Genomic DNA, 25,000 nt, shown 5'->3' on the forward strand with positions numbered 1-25,000 from the left:
ATCTCCCCCCCCCCCCCTCACTCCGACAATGGGGTGTTGTTTCATTTGTATGACATAACCAAATGATGCTTCACTGTTTTGCATACATGAGAGGGTTTGCTGTAGGTTAAAAAGGCAGCCTCTCTCAAATGCTTTGAAATAATCTATATAATAATCTATGCTTGAGACAGCAAATGGGAGATATGTGCCTCATCCTGGTGGGTGGAATCTAAATCAGTAGGCCTATATGTCAATATATTTCTCATTTAAATGATAAATGATCTGCTGCCATCTCATATGGGGAGGATTAAATATGTTTTATTGATTTCCCCAAACTGTCATGGGTTAAATGCCTCACAGCATATTGCAAAATGTAGTTACAATACAAATTGTTTTCCTTCCTGGTCAGAGAGGACAGCTTTCTGTAAGGCCAGTGACCGCTTCGGTGGAACTCCAGAGGCAAAACAATGTCTTGAATAGATCTGAAGAGGCAAAACTATAATTGTATATATAAACAAAGTGAGTTGACAGTAATAATAACACTGCAGGCAGTTAGATACTGGATTGGGACTGGGCTGAGGTTGATGTAGATATTGATATTGGAGAGTTTTAAAAAAACACTGTAGTGATCTATTGCCAATATTCAGGATTTTTCCTAAACACTTATTGTAAACACACATTTTTAATAAGGATCCCCATTAATTTGCGTATAAAATATATGTAGTGGGAGGGACATTAATAGTCATAATAATTCAGTTATCAGTGCACTCTAGTGGGAAGCTATGTAATGGCAACTGTTTCTAAATTAACCTCAAACATACATTTCTTGTTACTTATTGGTCAACACGCTGATATAATATATCTGTGATAAGCTAACATTGGCTGATACATCCACCTGTGATGTATCAGCCATGCTATAGAAACTACTACTGTCACTACTTCTACTATTTACTATTAATAATAATACATAACATTTTCCCCATGTCGTGCTTCCCACTTCTCCCTAACACTGACATGTAATGAGTAGGGTGTGTGCCTTAAAGGTCCAGTGTGTGTAACATTTAGGAGGATCTATTGGCATAAATTGAGTATACTATTCATAGGTTTGTTATCATTAGTAAATAATCAGCTGAAAATAAGAATTGTTGTGTTTTTGTTATCTTAGAATGAGCCTTTTTCAACTACAGAGGGAGTCAGTCCTTTTCTACATAGTCCACCATGTTGAACCACCATGTCTCTACAGTAGCCCAGAATGAATGTGAATGAAGTTCTGCGACCACCATCCTGCACACTTTGAAGGGCGAGGTATATTCAGTTGGTTGCCATCTGCAACTTCATGGCTAGATGCCACTAAATCCTACACACCGGTCCTTTAAATACCTGGGCTAGTCAGTCATTGGCTCGTCATCTGGCTCTTTTCACTTCAGTCTTTGCTGTAAGTGTGCGCAGCGCTGTATGTGGGCCAGAAGAAAGTGGGAGTTGGGGGTCACAGCCAGAGGTCAGTTGTTATTAGGGTAGATACCCGAGCTATTTAAATTTACTCTATCATGGTTCTTTCCAATTAGCTATAACCGGCCTCCTCCTCCCTCACTTGCATCTCTTCGTCACTTCTTTGATTCCTCCCACTGACATTTTGATGGAGAGAAGGTCATGACGTAAGGATGGTTGACCTTCCACCTGTATTATTCATTTTTAACTGAAGGCTATACTTATTTTTAACAGTGACACACTCTTTTGCGTGCTCTAGTCTGTATTAATCTCTAAATGCTACATGCACACTTCTTGCCCGGGACACACTTACACAACAAGGCCTTCTCAGTAGCAATAGATAAAGTGGGAAATATAAGACAAAATGAAATTGAGAAAAATTTGAAATGCTTAGGATAATGTTGTGTGTTGAGTGCAATGGAGCAAAATACGAGCAAAATGTTTTGAGGAAAATTGCGAAGAATGGAAAGTGTAAGGAAATGCAAGATATGTTCAATAAAATAGGAAAAATGGAGAAGGGTCAGCCCTGCAGTAAGGGTTAAATAGAAGACTAAAATCATGTGTTTTGAGATGTATTACTTCACACGTTATATAAAATATTTTGTATACTGGTCACCAATTAATCTCAGAGTTCTATATTTGTCTTATATAAACTAATCACAGATAAATATCCATACGGGCACTGAAAAAGCTATTGGTGCGTTGGTTCACCGAACATCCTATGTGGCGTGCACATTTAAACACAGGATCCAGAAATCCGTTTCCACAGTTTATTTCAGTTGGTGGGTAGGTCATGGTTTGCACAGGTATTTTGGTGGATGTTGATGTGGAAAACTTTCTAGAATACAGCATAAACACAAATTGTTAACCTCAAACAGTATGTAACACATGAAATCCTATTTTAAAGGTGAAAAAGTCCACGATAAACAACAGGCATATATCTCAGCCGATAAGTAAAAAATAAAGTGCTGTGCAGAAAGGTCCTTATGTTTTAGTTTAAAAAATGAATGCTGATATTGGTATCTACCTTAAAATGTGTCGTATCAGCCGAGCTGTAATAAATATACACTCAGTTGCCAGTTTATTAGCTACACCTAGCTAAAACTAATGCAGCAGTCCTGTCATAAACATTTTAAAAGGTCAATTAAACTTTATGCTTACAAAAGCTGAGAGGTTTAGATCAATGAAGGTAAAATATTACTTGACATTTTTTACTAGTTCAGCCCTCTGTTACAGTAGGCTGTAATGAAGACCAGTGCACCCACAGACTGCAACCAACCACCAGTCTGTGGGGATCCTTATTTGTTGACGTCATTTCCCTCGATCCAGTACTACAGCCTCCTCCACTTCCCCGCTGCGGGATCTGAGTCCAGCCTCCCGGAGTGTGTCAGGCCCACTGGAAACACACACACACACACACACACCGTAGAATGAGTGTCGATAAAGAAGAGATATTTACAGGGCTTAGAAACTCACAGAAAACCGCAGTGTGAAAAGCGAGAACCCCCCCCTCCTCCTCCCGCAGCGGGAACTGGAAGTTTATCCCTAACCAGCGTTTCCGTCTTTCCAGATTTACCAAGAACCGAAAAACGACGGCGAGTGCCTGCACAACATAAAGGAGTTTCTCAAGGGCTGCACATCATTTCGCGTCGAGGTAAGTACATTTCCCCACATTCGGGACTAATATTGCCTGTGTACCACACCCGTCCGCGTATCACAACACCGAGAGTTGCTGTTTGAAGTGTAGAGTTAGCTGGTTTAAGAGGAGCCACTGATACAATAAACAATGGGTCCGTGGAGCGGACGAGCCCCTGACAGAGGGAGGAGGAGTGAACCACAAGCCGAGGACAATCACCCATCGCCCGGCTCGGAGAGGCTGGTTTGTCCGTCCAGTGTCGAAACATTTGTAACATTTCGGCAACCTCAAGTAACAGTAAGTGATAAAACTACTACATTGTAGCCTGCTCACGTCCCCCACCGTTGTTTAGAAGCGCCCGCGTTCATGTTTACGCTTTTGAATTAATGCAGAGCTTTGTCCTCGGGGCTCATGCGTGGCTTTGTTGTCACCACCAGTTCACACTAGCCCCTTTGCATAAACGCTTCTTTTTTTTAACGTTAAGAACAAATTTACCACCGCAGCTATGCACAATATAGGAGCACGGCTATCTAAGTCGCTCTTGTTCTAACATGGTAATTACAGTCTCAGAGGAAGTCTAAACATGTCCACAGATGAAGTACCTCACCCTTGCAGGCTGCATGTAGACATATTTCGGTATATTGTGGGTATGGCTAGTGAGAAAGCCTCCTCAATCTTAAGCAAATGGAGGACGTCGTGCTGTTAAAGGCTGTGTGTGCTGGCCAGTGCATAGAGGGGTCATTGAACCAGCCTAGTTTGACAATACAACTCAGTGTTCCTCGGTGTTAACTCTCCTGGCTGAGTCTCCAGCCACTGAACAAGAGGTGGAGATGGGGTGAGACAGAGCGCTGTCATATTAAGTGTGTGAAACGAGACCTTTAGTAGTTACAGGCAGCCGAAATGCCAGAGAGACAAAATCCATCCATTATGATTTCATTGGAAAAGGCCTCTGTTTGTTTTGGCTCCCTACAGGGACAGGTTCTGGCAACAGTTTGGATCAATAATATTCGGTTTTATTGGTAACAAATAGTCAGATTGCCCATAATATCAGCTCCTTTATGTCATGCTGCCTTCGTCCTCGCGTGCAAGAGCGCATTCAAATATACATGATTTTTTTTGAGTGTTCTGGGCAGAGCAGGATTACAGCCGTTTGGGACATGGCAGTCCTCCCGCTCACCATCTGTAGAGCAAAAAGATGGATCTTCTCCAGAGCCCAGAGCACTGCTGGCTCTGACCCCAGGTAGCTGTGGCTTCAGATTAGAGCAGTGGCTTCAGATTAGAGCATTGGCCTCTTACACGAGAAAGACCGATAGACGCCGTGCTTTTACAGTCCTGACCTACCTCTTTCTAATGGAGTTAAGCTGAATGTTTTGGCTGAGCGTCGACGTTCTAGTCTTGCTCTGTTTGCAGGTGTCTGTCTGGGACATTTCAACCGGAGTGATCTGTTTTAGATCTAATTTGGAAACCTCTCGCAGATTAAACAGACCATGTCTCACACTTGGGCAGCTGCTGTTGCTGACCCTTAACCCCTAATGTCTTTGACCACAGGAAGTGATCATCAAAGTTTCCCATGACCCCACAGGTCCCTTTGGAATAGTAACCTTACACTGCGTCTACCCTGAGAGTAATCACAGATCCATCTGTCGACCAATGGGACACTTTGAATCCATTGCCATTATAATGAAAACAAGAAAAGGCTGTTGTATTGTATAGCTAACGCAGTAGACATATAGTACTGTTAAAGTACTGTTTTATTTATATATATATATATCATATATATAAATAAAACTGTTTAATATGTGCTATGTAAAGTAAAATAGACAAAAATGCTTATCACCGTCCAAAACAGTAGTTGAAAACCCACAGATTTTCAATGTGAAATAATATTTATCCCAGAAAAACAGCGAATCTTAACATTTGAGATTTGAGAACGTCTGTAACGATGAATCAACGATAAAAATTGTTACTGAATAATCTACCGGGCTCCAGTTGGCTCTTTATACTAAAGCAGATTGGATTTGAATTAAAGCAGTAGCCACACGCTCAAGGTCTCAAGTCAAATCAGTATGATAGCCAAGATTTAGGTTAGTTTATATTTGACTGGCTAATGTCTGCTACCCGTAGACATCCGCAGCTGTTCTGTGCGGCAGCCATTTTCCTCAGAGCTAGACACATAAATTGGACCCATAGATCAAATCAGATTTAATAAATAAAAAAAAAAAATAGTGGCGTATAAAGCCCGTTATTGGTTAGGCTATAATCTTCAATTCTTGCTCGTCTCTGGGGCTTTTGGCCCTCTTTAGTGACTGCAACATGTGATCAGCTAGATTGAGGTCAGGTGACTAACTTGGTCAGTGAAGAATATTCCACTGTTGAGCCTTGAAGAAAATTGCTTGGCTTCCTTATCTGTGTGTTTAGGATCATTATCCTGTTGCACTGTCTGTACCTGGTGCCGACAAAAGAATGAATATTTCAACATAATGTAGTGCATTTAAGTAATGTCTTACTAAGACGTCTGTGTAATCATATCCCATTAACTGTGGTGTACATGCAGTAGTAGGTTGTAATACCCTGTGCAGGTAAACACTCATTTCCTCAGTCATGACAAGTGTGAGAGCAGCTCAGCATGCTGTTGTAGCTTGCTGAGTCACAGAGGGGTGTCGCACTCTTGTCTCCGCCTGCTCCGAGGGATCGTTACCTGACTGCGATGCTGAGGCCTCGCGGACGTGTCGAAGCTTGTCATGTTAGTCATGTTCATCATCTCCGTGCATGAATGTTTAATTTCCATCATTCATCACGCTTCACTGTGACGACTGGTGCCTTTTTTTCCCTAATGGACAATCTGTTAAAATGACTGAGGAAGAACGACAATGTTGCAGTTGTCATGGGAGAGAAAAAAAGTTAGATACAAATACTAAATGTTAGTTGTAGTTTCAGTTCCAGTAGAAGCATAAACTGATAAGGAAGAGGGCGCTTTCGCATGAATGCTCCTTAAGGACAACAATTCTACCACTAGCTTCTACACACACACACACACACATACACTCTCTTTTCCAAAAACACTCTGGCAAACACAGTCATTCACATATTCCCTCAGGACATATCTGCAATCAGAGCGGAAGATGAAAGAGACTCATATCTCACAGTCACTCACCCTCAATATAACTGAAGCGAGAGTAAGTAATCACACGAAGCACGGACACACACACACACAGGAAGCGAGAGGACAACTACAGTCGTCAACAGAGATACAATCATTGCCATTCATACGAACCGAGAGCATAGCGAGAGTCACACTGATAGTGACACAGACGGTGCTTATACTTTTACTGCAGTTAAAGGAGAAGGCTGGCATTATTCTGCATGTTTATTATTGTCAACAAATCCCAATGCATGTCTTGTTTCTCAAGACTTTTTGACCTGTCTTAGACACTCATGCCCTGTTCGTGTTCTGGTAATAACGTGTTTCTGACTTGTAAATAGCGTTCTTGTTAACATCTCAGCCCCTCCCAACATTAAATGGAATGAATATAGTGTTATATTGTCAGTGCAAGTTATTTAACCCTCATTCGCCCAACCCTGCAAGCATCTGTCTTGAGGTGTCTGATGAAGTTCAACACGGGAATCTTTACCATGAGCACAGTATCGGCCCCAAGTCTATTATAATAATAATAATCCGTATCGCAGAGGCTGCAGTTTTTTGATAAAGGTAAAATGTGTGACTAACAGCATTATAATGAAGTACTGTAGAGCTGCTGAAATATCCTGGTCTACAAATCTTGTTCTCCAAATGTAAGAAATCAAATTGGGATGCAAAAATGATCATTCCCACTAATCGTCAATCATATTTCTTTCGTTATATCAGTCAAAATAACAGCAATATGATTTTTTTTACCTTATTGGGCAGCCGTAATTTGATAGTTGTGTCAATACAGTACATGACTCACTGTACTGATGCCAGAATTACACACTACTTTGAGAAATATGTCTATTAGGAACTATCAAACTCACTAACTCGAGGTACTTCAGTTCAATTAAAAACACTTAATTCCTCCCTCAAGGGCAATTTAAGGCAAGCAAGTGTGCAAACAGAAGCACACAGATACTTCATTTACATACACAAAGGAACTAATTCAAACATACACAAGGATTAGGATAAGGTCTAAACACAAAGTAAACTGACCATTTCTCACTGCCCTGGGACTGTTTGCCAGTCTAATGCCTTCAGGCAGTCTAAAATGCATTCCTGATGGCAGCAGCTTCAAGTTGTCACAGAGGACACGTGTGGGGTTGTTGATAATCTTATATGCTTTTTTGAGTACTTGTTCAGTATAAAGCTGTACCAGGGTTTTACTAATACTTTAGAACTGACATTAACAAAACCTTGCTGGGGTGCCCTGATAGCATACATGCCCCCCATGCACAAAGGCTGAGTCCTTACCGCAGTGGCCTGCTTTTGATTCCAGCCTTTTGCTGCATGTCATGCCCTTTCTCTCTCCCCACTTTCCTGTCTCTCTACAGCTTCTCCTGTCTAATAAAGACTTTAAAAGCCCCAAAATAATCTTTAAAAAAAACAAAACATCAACACCTTGCTGACAGTTAAGATACTTTTGACAACAGAAGAATAAAACATTGTCAATATTGATCGGATTGCAACATGTAAATCAGCCCTATATGTCAGACTGTGGCTATACAGAAAGTACTTGGATCAGTTCATTGTTGGTGCTGGTCTTTTCATGGGATTTGTTGCAAGGAAATTTTAGAATAAGGCCTTTGAAGTAGACATGCTTGTGTCAGTATCTTTTTTGAATGCACATAATTCAACCAGTACGGTAAAACGCTGTAAATAGTATCCGTTTGTAGCTGCTGCAGATATATGTGTGTCTGCTGAGCTTGTGTGTTTCGCCCACTCCTTCTGTCAGAGATAACAAGAGTTATCGATTGACTGCTCTGTGCTGGCACTGTGGCCAAGTGATGACACAGTGCTGCTGCGCTGGAATTAGCTTTAAAAGGGAAATGCTTTTGCCGATGACTCTCTGGTTCTCACGCTCATGTTCATTGGTGCTCCTTCTCGCCGCCCCCCCCTCCCCCCTCCCCCTCTCTCTGTCTCTCACCCACAGCCGTTTGAGGCCAGTGACCTGCTGCTCGGACTGAACTTCTCAAAGGTGCTGAGCAGTCTGGTTGCCCTGAATAAAGTGACAGCAGGTAAGTCCAAATACATGCCCCAGTTACATGATGCACGTGGGCGTTTTTTTTTTTAATGAAAGATGGGCGAGTAGTCATGATTGTGTAGGCTCTGACTGCAGATACCAGGTCTGGTGTATTTATATTTTCCCCTTCCTGTTCAGATATCGGCGTGGGCAGTGATTCAGTGTGCGCCCGGCACTCTTCAGCCCATCGCATCAAGTCTTTTGAGTCGCTGTCCTGTCAGGCTTCACTGGGCCGATCCTCTAAGCTGCTGCAGAACCAGTTTCGCAGTCTGGTAAGATCAACGCTCACTAACCGCACAGTTTAGGAACACAATAGGAAAGATTGACACAATAACACCTGAATACACTCAAAGTATAATGCACATCAAATATAATGCAATACAAAGAGTGCTACCTCTGTGAAGCGTTTGATGTATAGTTTTGAGACTGTTCAGTGGCGATGTTGTTGTGTTTAATTCTTTTTTTATTATGGTGTTTTTGTTATTTTGCCCAATTGCAGTCCAACATAATAATAATAATAAACCAATAATAATCAAATGTAGTAAGTTTACTGTAGGGTTTTGGTGCAACTGTAGAAGTAAATAATTAAAGGCCTTGCACACCCACACAGGTGTTTTCAGCTATTTCTGCTGGTCAGATCTCTGTTCAGGTGTCACCAGACTTTATGTACTAAAAAAAGCTGCAGTCACAGTGGATTTTGCTCCTCTCTTACAGTAATGAGGAAGGAGATATATTGGCTCTCAAACACAAACCGACGCAAGTTGGCTCCGCTTGTTTATATCCTGTTTGTCTGCAGTGACTGTTAATAGAGGGTAATGATAAAGTGTTTGATTAAAAAAGGCGATGACCAGTGATTTACAACTTGTCGAATGCTGTTATCCCACAGTTCAATCACAACGCTAATGCCTCTCCTCTGCCTCAACACACGAGTCAATTTTGCCAGACGAAGTTCAGTCTCATCCTACTTTTAGAACGATAAAGGAGTAAGTTGTTCTGTTGTAGCAGGTGCAACAAAACTAACGGTGGAGTCGATCAAACAAAGTCTGTACACGTCCACACAGTCCTATGAAGAGGTCTAATCAGGCAAAATAAGTTTAAACGACCTTAGTTAAGGTCAGCACAAACACTTTATAATTTAACTTATCTTAACCAAACATTTCCTTACAGTTTATAGTATGGTTTGTACAATTAATGTACATGTAATTTCTCTGGGAGAGAATTAGCAGATTATTACTGAACAGAATAATGTGTCACCTTAGTTAAAGACTTTTCTTCCTGACTGTGTATATACAGACGAAGATGGGATGTGAGAGAGGGGTATGACATATAACAAAGGCCCTGAGCCAGAACTGAACCAGAGACATTGCAATTATATTGTATGCATTTTAACCACTAAAGCCATCAGGACGCCCACTTTATCATAGAACCCTTTGTATAGACGGCAGCCTAACAGCACTGTCCAAGTATTTATACTATTGACAAGTAAATAATAATACATGGAAATTAGATTGACATTCAACTAGCAGTTCCTTAAATGCACATAATCAAGAACAATGAGTTTCAAGATGAAAAACCACAGCTCCGGTAGTCATTTATTCTTCCTGTGATTGCATTAGTCCCACCCACTGTCTGCCTCAACTCAGTCAAGCTGCATTCAATCACAGCCAGTCAGTTAAAACAACAGATAGTTATAGATGGTAAACAGTGGAATACTGTTACTACTGGGAGGGTTTTGTTTGCGACATAGTCAGACTTTGAGGGATGGAAATGATGAGTTATATTTCATAATATTTGTTTCACAATAGGGATTAATGGATGTTTGATAGGAAAGCTCTTCTTGTTGACACTTGTCTTCCTACTAACTTCTGTTGTTCTGTCTTTCATCTCCTCACAATGTCTGTCTGTGCGCGCCGCTCACTGTTGCTGTTTCTTCTCTCCCCCCTCGGTGATACCCTCCCCTCGTTTGTCAGGACATGTCAGAAAACAGTGGACAGCAGCTGCTGGTGAAGGCACGTTTCAACTTCCAGCAGACTAATGAGGATGAGCTCACCTTTGCCAAGGGTGACATCATCGGCGTGACTCGTCAGGAGGACGGCGGCTGGTGGGAGGGGATGCTTAATGGCAAGACTGGGTGGTTTCCTAGCAACTATGTCCGTGAGATCAAAGGCTCTGGTGGGTACCTGAGCTACCTCAAGAAGACATTGAAACAGTCACGTAGAGATTCATAGCATTATGTTTTATTTGTTTCAGCCTCCAAAACTGTCAGTTGCATCCTACATCATTTTAAATAGGTCCTCCTCCCCTGCATGTGTCTGAGTGATCACAGAGCAGCTTGAAAGATTCAATCATTTCATAAACAGACATTTTCACATCTCTCTCAGACAAAGACTGCCAGCCGGTACACTACATCACAGTTGCCATTGTCATTGCCATTCCATCTGGCCTTTACGACGGTAACACAGCCCCCACATCTGTTGCTCCTCGAGGCCTGCTGTGGTCTGTTTTTGGACACTTGTAAAACAGGTTGTGATGCCATGTGGAAAGATTAAAATCTCTCTCTGTTTGACTGACACTTATTTATTCACTCCAACTATTTAATAATCAGTTTTCTGATTGACACCTGATGGATACACATATTCATTGGTAGCAGAATTCTGTGATAATGGTGTCGCTTCAGTTCATGTCAGATCTTTATGGAGGCAAGATTTGACATGAAGGCAGTAAAAGTGTTGTTACTATACATGCAATATAGATAACAACAATACAAAGTTAATGTGAGAAAAGCAAGAAAAATAGCAATATTAATACAAACATATGAATATGGCTAAGGGGAGATGAAGTGCTAAGCAATATGGGCAACCAAGGGGCAGTTTATGGTGCATTCAAATCAAGCAATTAATGCATAAATGAATGATAAACGAGAGAAAAAATAAAAGGGGGGGAAGAAGACAAAAACAGTGGTTGCTCAAGTAATGTATTCTCACGTTTTCTCAATAAATATTACTGTGAGTGCAATTCCCAACACACAAATGGTAAACATAAGTCTGTGGATATAAAGCAATGTTTAGATGTGCAGTAAAACAGCCACTAAAAATGTGTTTGGGACTTTGTTGTTATTTACAGCCAGTAGCATCTCCATGCTGACAATTATTTCTAATTTTTGAATTAAGAAGTAGTTTCAACTGCATGATTCATCTCTACAATGTGTGTCAATTATCACTGTGTGCCTATTTCTCAGGATAATAGTAATGGTTCATGCTCAAAAAGCTTGAACTGATTTAATACCACATCAGCATTCATCCACAGATAATTTGGGAATTCTAAGTTGTGACACATTTGTAACGTGTCACGTTTTGTAACTAAAGACAATGCTAGGTGGAACTATGTGCCCTAATTCATTTCTTGTCTCCGGCCACAGACAAGCAAGTGTCCCCCAAGTCCGGCACTCTCAAGAGTCCACCTAAAGGCTTTGACACTTCTGCAATCAGCAAGACATACTATAACCTGGTAAGGATACAACTCAACACTTGAAATCAGTCTTTATTCTGTCTCTAATGATGATTTAATGATTCTGTCTGTTTTCTGATGCCGTTCATTAACACCTAGTTCCTATCTGTGCCTGTATCTATGCTTTTTCCATTAAGTATTTGGAAATACTCTACTCTTGCTGGAAAATAATTACATGGAGCAGCAGGATAAAATCTAGTTGGCCTCTTCAACCACAGCGCTCTCTGAACAACCCATTGACATACTTTTTCTCTTTGCCCTGTGACTAACCTTGAAAATGTTACTGCAGCTGAAGGCAGTGGTGGTTTGTAAAAAACATAATCATAGTCCCCCCCCCCCCCCTCTCATATTTACAACAAAGACATGTTGTTGTCAAAGAGCAGTTTACAATAGATTCACCTATTACATATAACATATACATAATAAATACATATGTATCACATATAGGCTCTATTTTATAGTCTACTGATGTAGTCTATCCTTTGGTTGCTATACAATACAGAATAAGATACGTAGATAGGTAGAGTAAAAACAACAGGGAATACTATGTTAATTGATATGTTAAGAAACCAAATTAAACTTTGTCAATTAGCCAGCAAGTCTTATCCTCTTCTGATATGAAGAACTGGTCATCAGTGGAGAACCCATAACTTATATTTTGATCAGATATGCAGTATATACATACATGAATGGATAATTGAATGTAATGAAAAAGCTGATCAGTGGTTCGCTTTTCAAACCTGTATTGTCAACTGCTGAAAATACTGGCAAACTATGTTTATGTAGTTTTTTGGATTGGATAGAAGGGACATCATAATAATTACTGGTTCTAATTTTTTAGAAGAAGATTTACTTCCAATGGGGAAATCATCGATTTACACACATGGGCCGAAATACAATCATACACACACAGGGCTTATAGACATACAAATATGGAGAGATGGTGGAGTGATGGTCTGCCACGTAGCGGCGCTCAAGGAGCAGTTAGGGGTTAAGGGCTTGCTCAAGGGCACCTCAACAGTGCCCAGGTACCAGTCCACACTGTGGTCCGTGCTGGACTTGAAATGGCAACTCCTCCGGTTTCCAAGCCATGCCCCTGCAGTAGCTCAGTATACATTTATGGATTGTTGAAGTCAAGATTTTGGCACTAATTCATGAAATATATAATATCTAATAAATACTATCTTAACTGTTTTTTTTCCCCTTTTGCATTGTAGGTGTTGCAGAACATTTTAGAAACTGAGACAGAATATTCTAAGGACCTCCAGAGCCTCCTGACAAACTACCTGCGACCTCTTCAGGGCATCGACAAGTACGACTCATTTATACATAAGAACCAGATTATTTAAGCATGAGTGTTATATAACAGGGACCTGGATTGATCAGCTTTTATACACTTATTAAACAACAAATCTGGGTTAAGACCCTTTATCTTTTTTATTTTTGCATATTACTGAATATGATGTCACCATTTTGCTTTTCCATTCTGTCTTTTCCTTCAGACTGAGCAGCTCGGACGTGGCTTTGATTCTGGGCAACCTTGAAGAGATCAGCACCTTCCAGCAGATGCTCGTCCAATCACTGGAGGAGTGCACCAAGTTAGTCCCTCCCCACACACAGCCACACTGCAGCAGCACCCACACTCTTTATAATAAGCAGAGAGACATCTAGTGTTGGGCCGACTGTACTACAGGGATGTTGGATTAAGCCACAGAAAAGGGGATATGTCATATATTGTGGTTGTAGTGCTTTTAGCTGATAGTACACACACACACACACACACACACACACATATTTCACATACTTATGCTCCAGTCTGTTTTCTTGTTCGTGTATGAGAGTTTGTGCAGAAGCATTTAATCAGTGTGTACATTTATTGCTTCTTCAGGCTTCCAGAGAGCCAGCAGAGGGTGGGAGGCTTCTTCCTCAACCTCATGCCACAGATGAAGGCTCTTTATGCCGGTTACTGCTCCAACCACCCTTCTGCAGTGAATGTGCTCACCCAGCATGGGTATGTTTACACATCAACTACACATTTATTTTTGAACCTATTTACAGGCCACAGCTCACAAGGAAGGAATAGGGGGTTTTCAAGTTACACAGGCAAATGTCTGTTTGAATTAGAAAATGGAAAAGGGACTGGTGTAGCTACCTTTCTGTTTGCTGGTTTTAGCAGCTATTGTGGCTTGTCACTATGGACACAAAGTGCATACTCTGCATTCAGCTTTTCATTATCAAAAAAACTGCAGTTGGGGCAGTATTTTTTTTTCTACAGAAAGCAAAATAATTAAGAACAGCTAAGTAAGTGCAAGGTGCTAAATCCAGATTTTGGACCCAATTGGAAACAGATACGTGCAAAAACCTACCTAAAACTGGCTTGCATAAATAGATTTTTACAAAAAGAGTCCCAATCCTAAAGGTACCTAAGGACAGTCAGAAAACATCCTGAGGATAATTAGACCCTAATACACCCAAACAGAGAGAGAACACCAGCTCTGGCAGCAGCTGCCAGAGCATTAACAAGTAGCTGTGATGATAAAGAGCAGCAAGTAGCAGCAGTAGTTTTAGCTAGGTAGACCAAAAAGTCAAGAGTGCATTTTGTGTCTTTCAGTCAGTGTTCTTACGGTTTTTCTATGTCAGTACAATTTTCATGTTTTTGGTATATGCTGTTGTAGTTTTTGACACATTTTCAAAAATCATAATTTGACTGAGCCAATAAGAGATGAGATAACTAACAGAGGCCAGTTGGTCACTCTCTGAACAGTGTGTTGGTTACGGTTAGTAATAAGCTAAATTAATACATTTGTTTTCTCTCTTTTCTTCCACTTGCAGTGAAATATTGGGGGAGTTTATGGAGGGGAGGGGTGCAGTCAGTCCTGGGATCCTCACCCTGACCACAGGCCTCAGTAAACCCTTTATGAGACTCGACAAATACCCCAACTTACTCAAAGAGCTGGAGAGGCACATGGAGGTGTGTAGCTCAACGTCTGTCTGGAGCACTGGTGTTATGATGTGTGTCTGATTACCAACATGCTTCCTTTTTGTTTTTGTTTCAGGAGATTCATCCTGACCGGCCAGACATTCAGAAGTGCATGGCGTCTTTCAAAAATCTCTCTGTAAGTTGACCTCACTTCCTCTCCTGTCAGATGTTGCATATAACTGGACTTAATATGAAATTAATTAATAAAAGGTCTTTAACCAGTTGTTTGTTTCCATTGTGTCAGGCTCAGTGCCAGGAGGTGCGGAAGCGTAAGGAACTGGAGCTGCAGATCCTCACCGAGTCCATCCGGCTGTGGGAGGGGGACGACATAAAGACCCTGGGCTCTGTGCTTTACATGAGCCAGGTCTTAGTCCAGAGTCCTGGCTCAGAGGTATGAAAATTGCATCAAGTTTAAGTTTATCGAATACACATTAAGGTGAAGAACATTTGTCTAATAAGTACATGAGTCATTTTAAGTGAAGAAAGGTAAAGAAACGTAATTGGTAAGAAACACATATCTAGGGCCGCCTCATATACATTTAACCACTGCTTTGGTATGTTAAACAAAGCCAAAAATCAGCAACGTAAATGACAGGGATCAACCCAGAAATCAGTACTAAATCATACTTGACAGGAAAGCCTCGATCATCACCAGCTTTCATTTAAAGCCCTTTAAAACTGGGGACATGATGAATAAACCACACAAAAATGCTAGATACTTGCATGCAAATATGTTGTATCATAACTATTCATACCATCAGCGATGCAAATTAGCGACACATAAAAATACAAAATCAAATCCATGGAGACTGCAGACCAAGCGGGACAGGGTCTGCAGCATTGAAAGACACACGGATAGAGAGGTCATATCCACCAGGTTCATCTCAGCTTTCTGTCCCGGGGCTCCGGTCTGGTCCTTTAAGATGTATTAATACATTAAAATGCTGAAGTCACACAATATAAACAAACTAATTGAGACAGTGGTAGACTAGCAACTTTTAAATTACGCCGCTTTTTCACTGCGTAATATTCGCATTCTGTGTAAAAATACTCATGAGAAAAACAACAGTTAAAAAATATATTGACGTGCAAATTGGTTGCCTGAAAAAAAGTCCCTAGTGTGTAAAGACCTTAACTATCATGTGATCATTTATTTGTAATAGGTTAACTCCCACTTAGAGTTCTCTGTGAAGGCAAAATGAATCCTTTAATTGTGGCATCTTAAGTGCACAGAAACCTTTTAATTGTAAGTAGCTTTGGACAAAAGCATCTGCCAAATGAATGTAATGACATTTAATGCTTTTGAGTACATGTTCTAAATTACTCCTCATTATGACACCTCTCTTTAAAAGATTTATAAAAAGTGACTTCTTTTCCAGACATTTTTCTTCATTAGGATTCAATAGTACCTCACTAAAACTCGTCAAGGTTTATATTGTAATTAAATACTGTAATGTCATTTGCTTGACATGAGAGCATCAGTGACTGCATGCATTGTTAAAAATGGGCTGGATTATGTCAGAGATTCACGATAATGAATGGAAACTGTAGACAACCTTACAACAATACATTCTAAAACTTTTACATCAAACATCAAGGACATTTTTCAGTGTGAAACATGGAAAACACTTTTTTGATGGTCTGTTCATATTAAATGGCTCAAAACATTGCAGTTGACTAGATAACCCCTGGGCCGTGGATCAGTACCCAGCCACTGAACGTTTGCTACAAGAGCAAAAAAAAAGGGTAAAAAAACCTGAATAATAATAATTAACTGTATAGGCTCCTGCAGAAATTACATTAAACTTTCCAAGTTCCTTCTGTGCTACATGTTTTCCCATTACAGATCTGCTTGTGCTCCTTTCTCATTACTGTTGCAGCTAATTAGCAATGATGAGTAAAAAGCACAGTGCGTTTGAGAGGTGATTAAAAGAGTTTCTTCAGAGGATGTAGGGGAAATAAAAAAAGTAAAGTGTGTTATAATATTCAAACGTTTGACTTCTAGCTTTAAATAATATTTCTGTGGTGATGAATATCTAGTAAAATGCATAATGGAGTGACAGCTTGTTGTTTGCTGTGGTTGTTTTTGTGAATAAATGCTACATTAAAAGTGCGCTTTGGGGAACAGTACCATTCCTTTGACAGTTGTTATGCGTATACGTACAGTGAAATAAAGGGCTGATTAGTTACAGGAACGGTGAGCCTGATGATGCCTGAAAGTTTGTAAAACTGCGATTTGACAACTGAGACATCAACAACCAATAGCTTCTCCCCAGATAATTCACACTAATGTAACGTTTCTGTGAGACGGTCTGAAATGGTTTTATCCATTATTGAGTGTTGATATACAAACTGAATTACACTGTATGAATTTTGTGCATTTACGCTCTCCATTTGTCTCCATTTGTTTCCATTTCTCTCCCATTCTTGAACCTTTGTCAGGAGAAGAGTGAGCGTTACCTCATGCTCTTCCCTCACGTCCTCCTCATGTTGTCTGCCAGCCCCAGGATGAGTGGCTTCATATTCCAGGTGAGTAATAAACATCTACTCATATAAGTCTATTTCTTATTCCCCCCTCTAGTGTTTACCCCCTAGAGTTCTGTACTAAATATAGGGGATGAAAGATTTCTCTGTTACATCTTTATTGTGACTTGATGTAATGATTTCCCTCTGCAGGGAAAATTGCCCCTGGCCAGCATGACAGTGACCAAACTGGAAGACTGTGAAGCCCATAAAAACGCCTTTGAGCTCAATGGTAAGGCCAAATAAGATAAGATGAGATCAGATAAGATAAGATAGACTTTATTGATCCCACACTGAGGAAATTCACTTGATACAGCAGTGCCAGATAGAACACAGCAGATAAGAAATAAAAGAAATGAACATTAAATAACAAAATAAAAATAGAAAAATACAAGATATAATGGAAAAAAATAGAATAGAATTAGGGTTGTATATAATGTAGATGTGCAAGATGCTGAGTGGAATTAATTTGCACATAATGCCTTCAACAACATTGTCTCTGTCCCTGCAGGCCCAATGTTTGACCGTCTCCAGGTGGTGTGCGCCCACCAGCAGGACCTGCAGGACTGGGTCGAACACCTGACCAGACAGATCAAACACACTGCAGCCACAGCACCCAGCCACAAACCACTTACTGTTCCCTGCCACACGGTCAGGAGCTAATGATTACATACCCACATACAGATGATTTTCTTTCAGTTTATTTATACCTAATGTGATGTAAACACTGTGAATATGTATGTTGATTTCCCACTGATTTTTTTTAATGTGTGAACCCTTAAATCAGCGTGGCGTTAGAGGCTGCCTTACATAATGCCTAGCAATCATTCAAAATTACTACATAGCCCTGTGTGAAGTGGCTCATTTCTCTCACTAGAATGACTCAATGGTTTAATGAAATGAATACAAATACATGATAATCAACATTCGGCCTTATGCCTTGAATAAACAATCAACAATAATGATAATTTTACAATAGGCCACTTATACGTTGGCGGCTGCATCGCGGCAAGTGGTAACTGTTTGAGAAAGAGTTATAAATCTATCAACAGTTAAGGAGAATGTAATCTATGATTTAGGCTTATTAAAAACAGCAAGGTGTCACATGCAGGAGGCTTCCCTGTAGATGTATTTTTGGTCATCTGACCCAGGGACTGACCCAAGACCCTTATGTCATCTGGCTGAGGTGTATGGGATTATACATATCTGGGTTACTGAGGGCTGTGTTGCATCCCTGCCTAGGTTTCTGCCACTGTGACCCTGAACTGGTAGGAAGCCAAAAAAATAGATGGAAAATAACTTGAGTGTATTTTACATACAAGTCTTTCCATTCTATCCCGGTTGTTCTTGAGCTGAGCGATATACTTCTTAAATTTGCAGCAATTTGTTTTTAGGCCACTAGGGCTCAGCAGAATAGGCTGACACTGACATAATACAGTATTATCACTTTATAAGTTAATAAGTTAATAAGTTATATAAGTTGTTTTGGTGACAGTGTGAGTAAACAGTTGCCTATTTACACATCCAGCAGATGCAGAGCAACACTACTAGACATTTAGTGTTGTGTTTGAAGCTACCTGTTGAATTAAAAACCAATATTCACTCTCTTTTTGCTCTGTTTTGGTCTCCACCAATTCCTGAGGATAATATGCGGCTCTTCAGCAGCAAAATTCTCTTTCTCTGTCAGCTGTGTGCCTTCTCTGGAGGCAGCGCTGACGAGAGCAGTGAGAGTAAACCAAAACAGTAAAGTTGCATTACGTTGCTGCTTTTGTTTCGTTCCTCAGCTCCCATCTCACCCTCTCACCCCATCCCGACATGCTGAGGGGAGGGCCATGACAGTGGCTCCCACCTACCACACCCTGCCTCACCCCTCCTCCCATGGGACATCTCTTTCCAGCACTATGATGTGGGGCCCATTGGAACCACCGAACACCCCCAAACCCTGGAGCCTGAGCTGTCTGCGGCCTGCACCCCCTTTACGACCCTCTGCCGCCCTCTGCTACAAGGAAGTGAGGGACCGTGTTTTTATGTATTCAAGACTTCCCTGTATGTTTTTGTTCTGTTGATTTTCTAATTGTCTCACCTTTTTCTGCTGACCCATGTACAGGATCTTAGTAAAAGTCCTAAGAGTGTGAAGAAACTCCTTCCTAAGCGCAAGCCTGAGAGGAAGCAGTCTGAGGAGGAATTTGCCTTGAGGAAGAGTATGTTTAAAATCCTTATTATCCATGTCCAGAGTTTGTGCTGAACTCAGATAAACAAAAAAAACCCTTTTTTTATATATTAAAGGAACAGTTCGACATTTGTTCGACATTTTGGGAAATAGCTTATTCACTTCCTTGCTCATATCTGTCCATTAGTACAGTATAAATAAACTGCCTGGAGACAGTTAGTTCAGCAGGGAAAAATGTCTCTAGCTTCATTCCTCGCTCTGGGCAAGACGGCGTATCTCCCAAAACGTAGAACTTTTTTATTGTTTATACATAATTTGTGCATATAAAGATCAGAGGGACATCAGCATGTAAATTCCTCTTCTCTTTTTAAGGTACAGCTGCTCTGGAAGAAGATGCCCAGATCCTGAAAGTTATTGAGGCATACTGCACCAGCGCCAAAACCAGGCAGACCCTCAACTCCAGTAAGAAATCACAAAGTCTTACTTATAATGAACATGTGCATGCACAAAAGAAGCGAGGCTCACACTGGAGCTTGCTCTCCTTGTTACTGCTGTACCTTTCTTTAACACTGGTATTCTGAACTGATCTTTCTAACAGTATCTTCTCCTTCTGTCTGTCTGTCTCTCCTCCACTCCTCCCTTTTTCCGGTTTACCTCGAGTTTCTTCTTTTTCTCATCAACGTTTGTTTTCTCCATGCTGCTCTATAATTTTCTCCATGTGTTATGATTTCGCTCCACCATCCCATCCTCCACACCTCACGTTGCTTTTTATGATTTACCATTCGTTGCGTGTTGCATTACGTTACCTCCACCCTCTGCACCATCACTCCTCTTTCTCGCCCGCCATTTTCCTCCTACATTCGCAACGTCTCCGCCAAACTTGGCTCGCCCCGACCAGCCTGGCAGGGCACTGACCTGATGCACAACCACGTGCTGGCTGATGTGGACCGGTCCTGTATGGACTCGCCGGGCCGCCGTAGCAGCGTGTCACGGCCAGAATTGTCCTCTGACCTTTCGGAGGACTCTGACTATGACTCCATCTGGACCACCCACAGTTACAGGATGGGTTCAGTGCCGCGTAAGAGCTGCATCTCTCACCAGAACTAAAGAACGTACAGTACTGCCACGCTGTACTGCAATGTAACGTACAGCGCGCTTACCTCTTTTACCTTCAATGTATTAAAAGAAAGTAGATTTTTTTTTATTTATCTATTTATTTTCTATGATATATTTGTTCATTTTTTTTGTTAACTTATTTGGTTTATTTATTTTTAGACTGTTTGTTTTAAGATGTTTTAAGCATCTCCCTGTTGCCTTGCCACTTTCCCTTTTATGTGCCTCCTCTCTTTGTGTAGTTGTCATGCAGTAAGTGTTTGGTAATTCTTGTTAATTTATCTTGAATGTGACCACTCCCCTTGTTTGACCATAAATGTGGCGGACGCTCTCAGCAGGGAGGACAGGGATGTTGGAGTGGTATATGGGGGGGGGGGACCAGGGGAGGGAGAAATGGGGACTGAGCTTTTCCTGTCTGATATTCAGATGTAATTCAGGAACGAGTGTATTCTATTTACCATGTACTACTTCTCTCCAGTATGTGTTTCTAGAGTATGTATGCTCAAACATAGCACAGATGCCATACACACACGCACAGGTTCGGGCACACATGCCCCTGCTGCCTGATAATATGCAGCATGCAAATGAAATATCCAAATTCTTAACATTTTATATAATTTCTGTTTTCATACTTTGGATCTTTTTTCATGTTGCCAGTGCTAAACAGGATTAAACTGAACATACCACATAACCAAAAGCTACTAAAATACAAAAAAAAAATCTTTAGATATAATAGTTTGTGAAACACAGTTCATTATTTGATGTAGCTGCTACAGAAAGAGGAGATTATCACAAACATTTCACTCTCAAGTCAAGCTTGTAGAAGTGTGAATTTAAAGGGTCAGTTCACCCAAATTACAAAAAACACGTTTCACACTTGTTTCAATTTCTGCCTCCACTCCAAAACAATCAAAGTGAATGCAGTTTTGCTTGAGGTGCTCGCAGCTTTGAAAAATACACCAATGTGTCTTTTTAGAATCAGTGTCCCCATTACTCTATACAATCTAAAGACCTCACTGTCACCAGTTTTAATTGAGACTACTTCCTGTTGAAGATATTGGCACTATGGAAACCGTTTACAATAAGGATTAATGTTCAATCCTGCGAGCACCAAACTCTAAATCCCAGTTAACTCTATTGTAATGTTGTGGATGCAGACATTGCCGAGACTAACCTGGACAGCTTTCTGCAACACTAGATACCGTCTCTGGAGTTAAGTGAGAGAATGTTTTTTTTTTTGTATTTTTGGTGAACCGAACCTTTAAGTCATTCATTTGAATAATTTCCTGTATTGTGTAGTCTCCTAAGCATCATCCTTTACAGCCTGATCTTCCATCCAGTAATGTTGCTGTCTGTCAGTGGTTCTACAGGGTTGCATTTATATTTTGTTTTAAACCTCAAGTTAGTGCATTAATAATACAATAATACAAAATATAAAGATTAATTTAATCCAAGCATGGCATACCAACCGAACACTAACTAATAAATAAACGCAGCTACAGTCCCGTAATGAAAATCAAATGCCTTTTGTTTAATGTCTCCTGCTAGTTCAAAGAAAGGTTTGACATTTTGGGAAATTTAGCTGGAGCCAGTAGCAGGTTAGCTTAGCTTACCGCACCCACTGAAAGCAGGCGGTAAAAGCTAGCATGGCTCTGTTAAAGGTAAACGGCTACCAACAAACAAAAAAAAAATAAATATGTTCATTGAGCTTTAGAGGTGGTCGTAGATGGAAGTTTTTAACCTTTGGACAGAGCCAGGCTTGTTGTTTCCCCGTATCTAGTCTTAATGCTAAGCTAGGCTAAACATGTCCCGACTCCAACTCTATACGTAACACACAAACATGAAATTGATACTGATTTTCTTATCCCACTCACGGAAAAACAAAACAGTATAATCAATCTTCTTGTTATGTATGTGCCAACAGTACGGAAAAACCTCTCTTTAACTACCTAGGCTAGCAGTTTCTTCAGCTTCCAGTCTTTATGCCAAGCTAAGCTAACCAGCTGCTAGCTCTAGCTTTATATATCCTATACAGACATGAGAGTGGTGTCAATCACCTCATCAAACGCTTGTCGAGAAAGAGAATAGTTTCCCAAAGTGTTCAACTATTCCTTTAAGCTGTAGCTGTTATTAGACGGACAATTTGACCAGGTTAGCGTAATGCCGAAAAAAACATCTCCTGTTTCACAACAAACTAGCACCTATGTTACGACCTCATAAGCCAGACATGCCTTTGTGTGTCTGGCTTGTAAGGTTTCCCATGCTATCTCTTGCATCAATGACTATTTTTATGAAGAAGTATTTTTCCAGGTGTTTGGTAATAAAAGTACAGGTTGGCATCCACTTAGAGCCTATCTTCTCTTAACAGCAAGCAATGCGAATGACATAGGGTCCATGTTACAGTACTATTTACTGTTTCTGAAATGATTTCTTTATTGTGTTCATTATTTTGTATACGGGCGGTTTTTTTATTTATATTTTATTCTGTATGTCAATGTTTACAAAATGATCCCTGGAAGAATCAGTTTGTTTTTGTTTTTTTTACATTTTATTGGTCTGTATCAAAGTTTACACAGAAAATTATAACATGAAGTGTTTGAATTTTTTTGCACAATCATGTAACGGGCCAGAGGGCGTGGGGGATAGAATCTGTTAAATTCTGTACTTTTTGTCGTCTACCTACAGTGTGTATGATATAGTCCTAAAGGTAGACTTGAGTATTCAGTGTTACTGTAAAGTAAATGCTCATTCGTAGTGTAAATGCTCACCTTCGATGTTTTTGAAAGCATTGGGGTACAAAAAAAAGAAACAAGAGACCGTGATTATACGGGAACATTTCTATGTGAAATACTCATTCAACCTCAGAATACTGTCAGAGTGGACTTGAAATATAAGAGCACATAGTCTCCCTTTCTGTAAATACTAGTTGTCATGGAGCAAGAAAAAAAAAATCCATTCTATCTTCTATGAGTATTTGAGCTAAGAATATCACTGTCCTTATATCATGTGCTATACTTTGTGACAGGTGTATTCTGTGGTTTAAAAAACTAAGTCCAACTGTGGGACAGGCAGGGTGAAGAGACCAACTGTCTTTGACCAACATTGTCCTCTGTGTGCTCTAATGCTGTATTCAGTTCACACATGTGACCATGTCTTATCTAACAGCGCCGTCAGTGTATTTGTTCTACACTGCTGAAGTGTTCAAGTCCCAAACGCTGTATTATGAGTTTTGAATAAATCTGTTATTTGGTAGACACTGGCATTCTGGTGATTTGTTAGAATGGCAAATCTGATTGTGTTTGGTGTGTGTCGTCATTTGGGGAAGATGGTGGAGTCATGTGCATGAATGAATGAATGGATTTTGTGTGTTGCCTTTGGCAGATATCTTCACAGCCTCTCATTTCCTTTCACTTTCCTCTGGCTTTTGTCTGATATCTGGTCTGTGCATGACTAACAGACTAGTACTACCACAAACTGTGGTGTGTGTTTGGTTCTCTTTGATGCTGTCACTCGTTCCAATAAAGAAGTTGACTTTGAGTTTGAAAAATGAATTTACTGAAGATGACTGGGTACTGACTAGTGAGACGAAACAAAGTACCAACCGTTGAGTGATCTTCTGTTTTGAAACAGGGCCGCTAACGGAAACAGGGCTGCATGTGATCATCCCCGGTGAGAAGAAAGTCCTGGTTGAGGGTCCCACTCGCAATGGCCAAAGTGCAGTGGAAGAAAAGTAAGATAATAGATAAACCTCTTTTCTCACACTTCTCCTTCGCCCTAAATCACTCCTATTACATACGCTAGTACACTGCCCTGTCTGTGGTACTCAACCTGAAGGCCATTTGTTACTACTGAAGAATTAAATCTTAAAAAGGGGTCACAAATGTATAACTTCATATTTGTAAAAGGCTTTTCTGACACAGCAGGGCATTGTATATTGTTGCAAACATTACTTATACAGGAGTAAATTGTGCATTTATTGGACTATTTTTAGCTGCGGATACATACACGTGTTAAAGAGACATTGGAGTAATGGTGCCCTGTGTGTGTCACATGTCCTCTGTGTGTGTTGTGTGTTGTCTTTGTTTTGGTAGCTGGTTCGGGCGTTTGCTAGTGTCCCAAACATTTAATTGAAACCATCACACCGTAGATACCTAGAGAATATTTTACTTGATGTTTTAGATAGCTAGTGTTGGCAAATTAATAACTATTTTACATGGATAGCTCACCAAGCTGAATATGTTACTACGATACTAAAATAACTTCAACCAGCAAAATAATAGTCCATCTTCTTACTTCTAATGTACTTCTTCATCACTTAAGATTGTTCACAAAAAGATAACTTTATTCTAGGCTAAGAACACGAAGGAGGTGTGGCCAAAACGCTCATTTGTTTT

At 40.4% G+C, this 25,000-nt stretch overlaps 1 protein-coding gene across 3 annotated transcripts in view; it reads left to right on the forward strand.

The window, feature by feature from the left end:
* Positions 1 to 25,000, forward strand: part of arhgef7a (Rho guanine nucleotide exchange factor (GEF) 7a) — a 27,740-nt gene that overhangs the window by 1,324 nt on the left and 1,416 nt on the right. The window contains exons 2-20 of one of the 3 annotated variants that reach the window (XM_035676993.1): positions 3,038 to 3,121; positions 8,224 to 8,308; positions 8,452 to 8,585; positions 10,284 to 10,485; positions 11,732 to 11,820; positions 13,038 to 13,132; positions 13,323 to 13,418; positions 13,709 to 13,831; positions 14,653 to 14,791; positions 14,877 to 14,936; positions 15,045 to 15,191; positions 17,243 to 17,329; positions 17,477 to 17,555; positions 17,835 to 17,974; positions 19,108 to 19,332; positions 19,431 to 19,524; positions 19,866 to 19,955; positions 20,392 to 20,571; positions 24,237 to 24,336. In XM_035676993.1, the coding sequence (XP_035532886.1) occupies positions 3,038 to 3,121; positions 8,224 to 8,308; positions 8,452 to 8,585; positions 10,284 to 10,485; positions 11,732 to 11,820; positions 13,038 to 13,132; positions 13,323 to 13,418; positions 13,709 to 13,831; positions 14,653 to 14,791; positions 14,877 to 14,936; positions 15,045 to 15,191; positions 17,243 to 17,329; positions 17,477 to 17,555; positions 17,835 to 17,974; positions 19,108 to 19,332; positions 19,431 to 19,524; positions 19,866 to 19,955; positions 20,392 to 20,571; positions 24,237 to 24,336 (2,249 nt within the window). Of the gene's footprint in view, positions 1 to 3,037; positions 3,122 to 3,154; positions 3,401 to 8,223; positions 8,309 to 8,451; positions 8,586 to 10,283; positions 10,486 to 11,731; positions 11,821 to 13,037; positions 13,133 to 13,322; positions 13,419 to 13,708; positions 13,832 to 14,652; positions 14,792 to 14,876; positions 14,937 to 15,044; positions 15,192 to 17,242; positions 17,330 to 17,476; positions 17,556 to 17,834; positions 17,975 to 19,107; positions 19,333 to 19,430; positions 19,525 to 19,865; positions 19,956 to 20,391; positions 20,572 to 24,236; positions 24,337 to 25,000 lie in introns of those variants that run through there. The other 2 variants (XM_035676990.1, XM_035676992.1) reach the window with 2 other exon arrangements.

This window comes from Morone saxatilis, unplaced genomic scaffold (genome assembly GCF_004916995.1).
Source record: "Morone saxatilis isolate NCDOM2014 unplaced genomic scaffold, NCSU_SB_2.0 Contig5, whole genome shotgun sequence".
In the NCBI taxonomy this organism is placed as follows: domain Eukaryota; kingdom Metazoa; phylum Chordata; class Actinopteri; family Moronidae; genus Morone; species Morone saxatilis.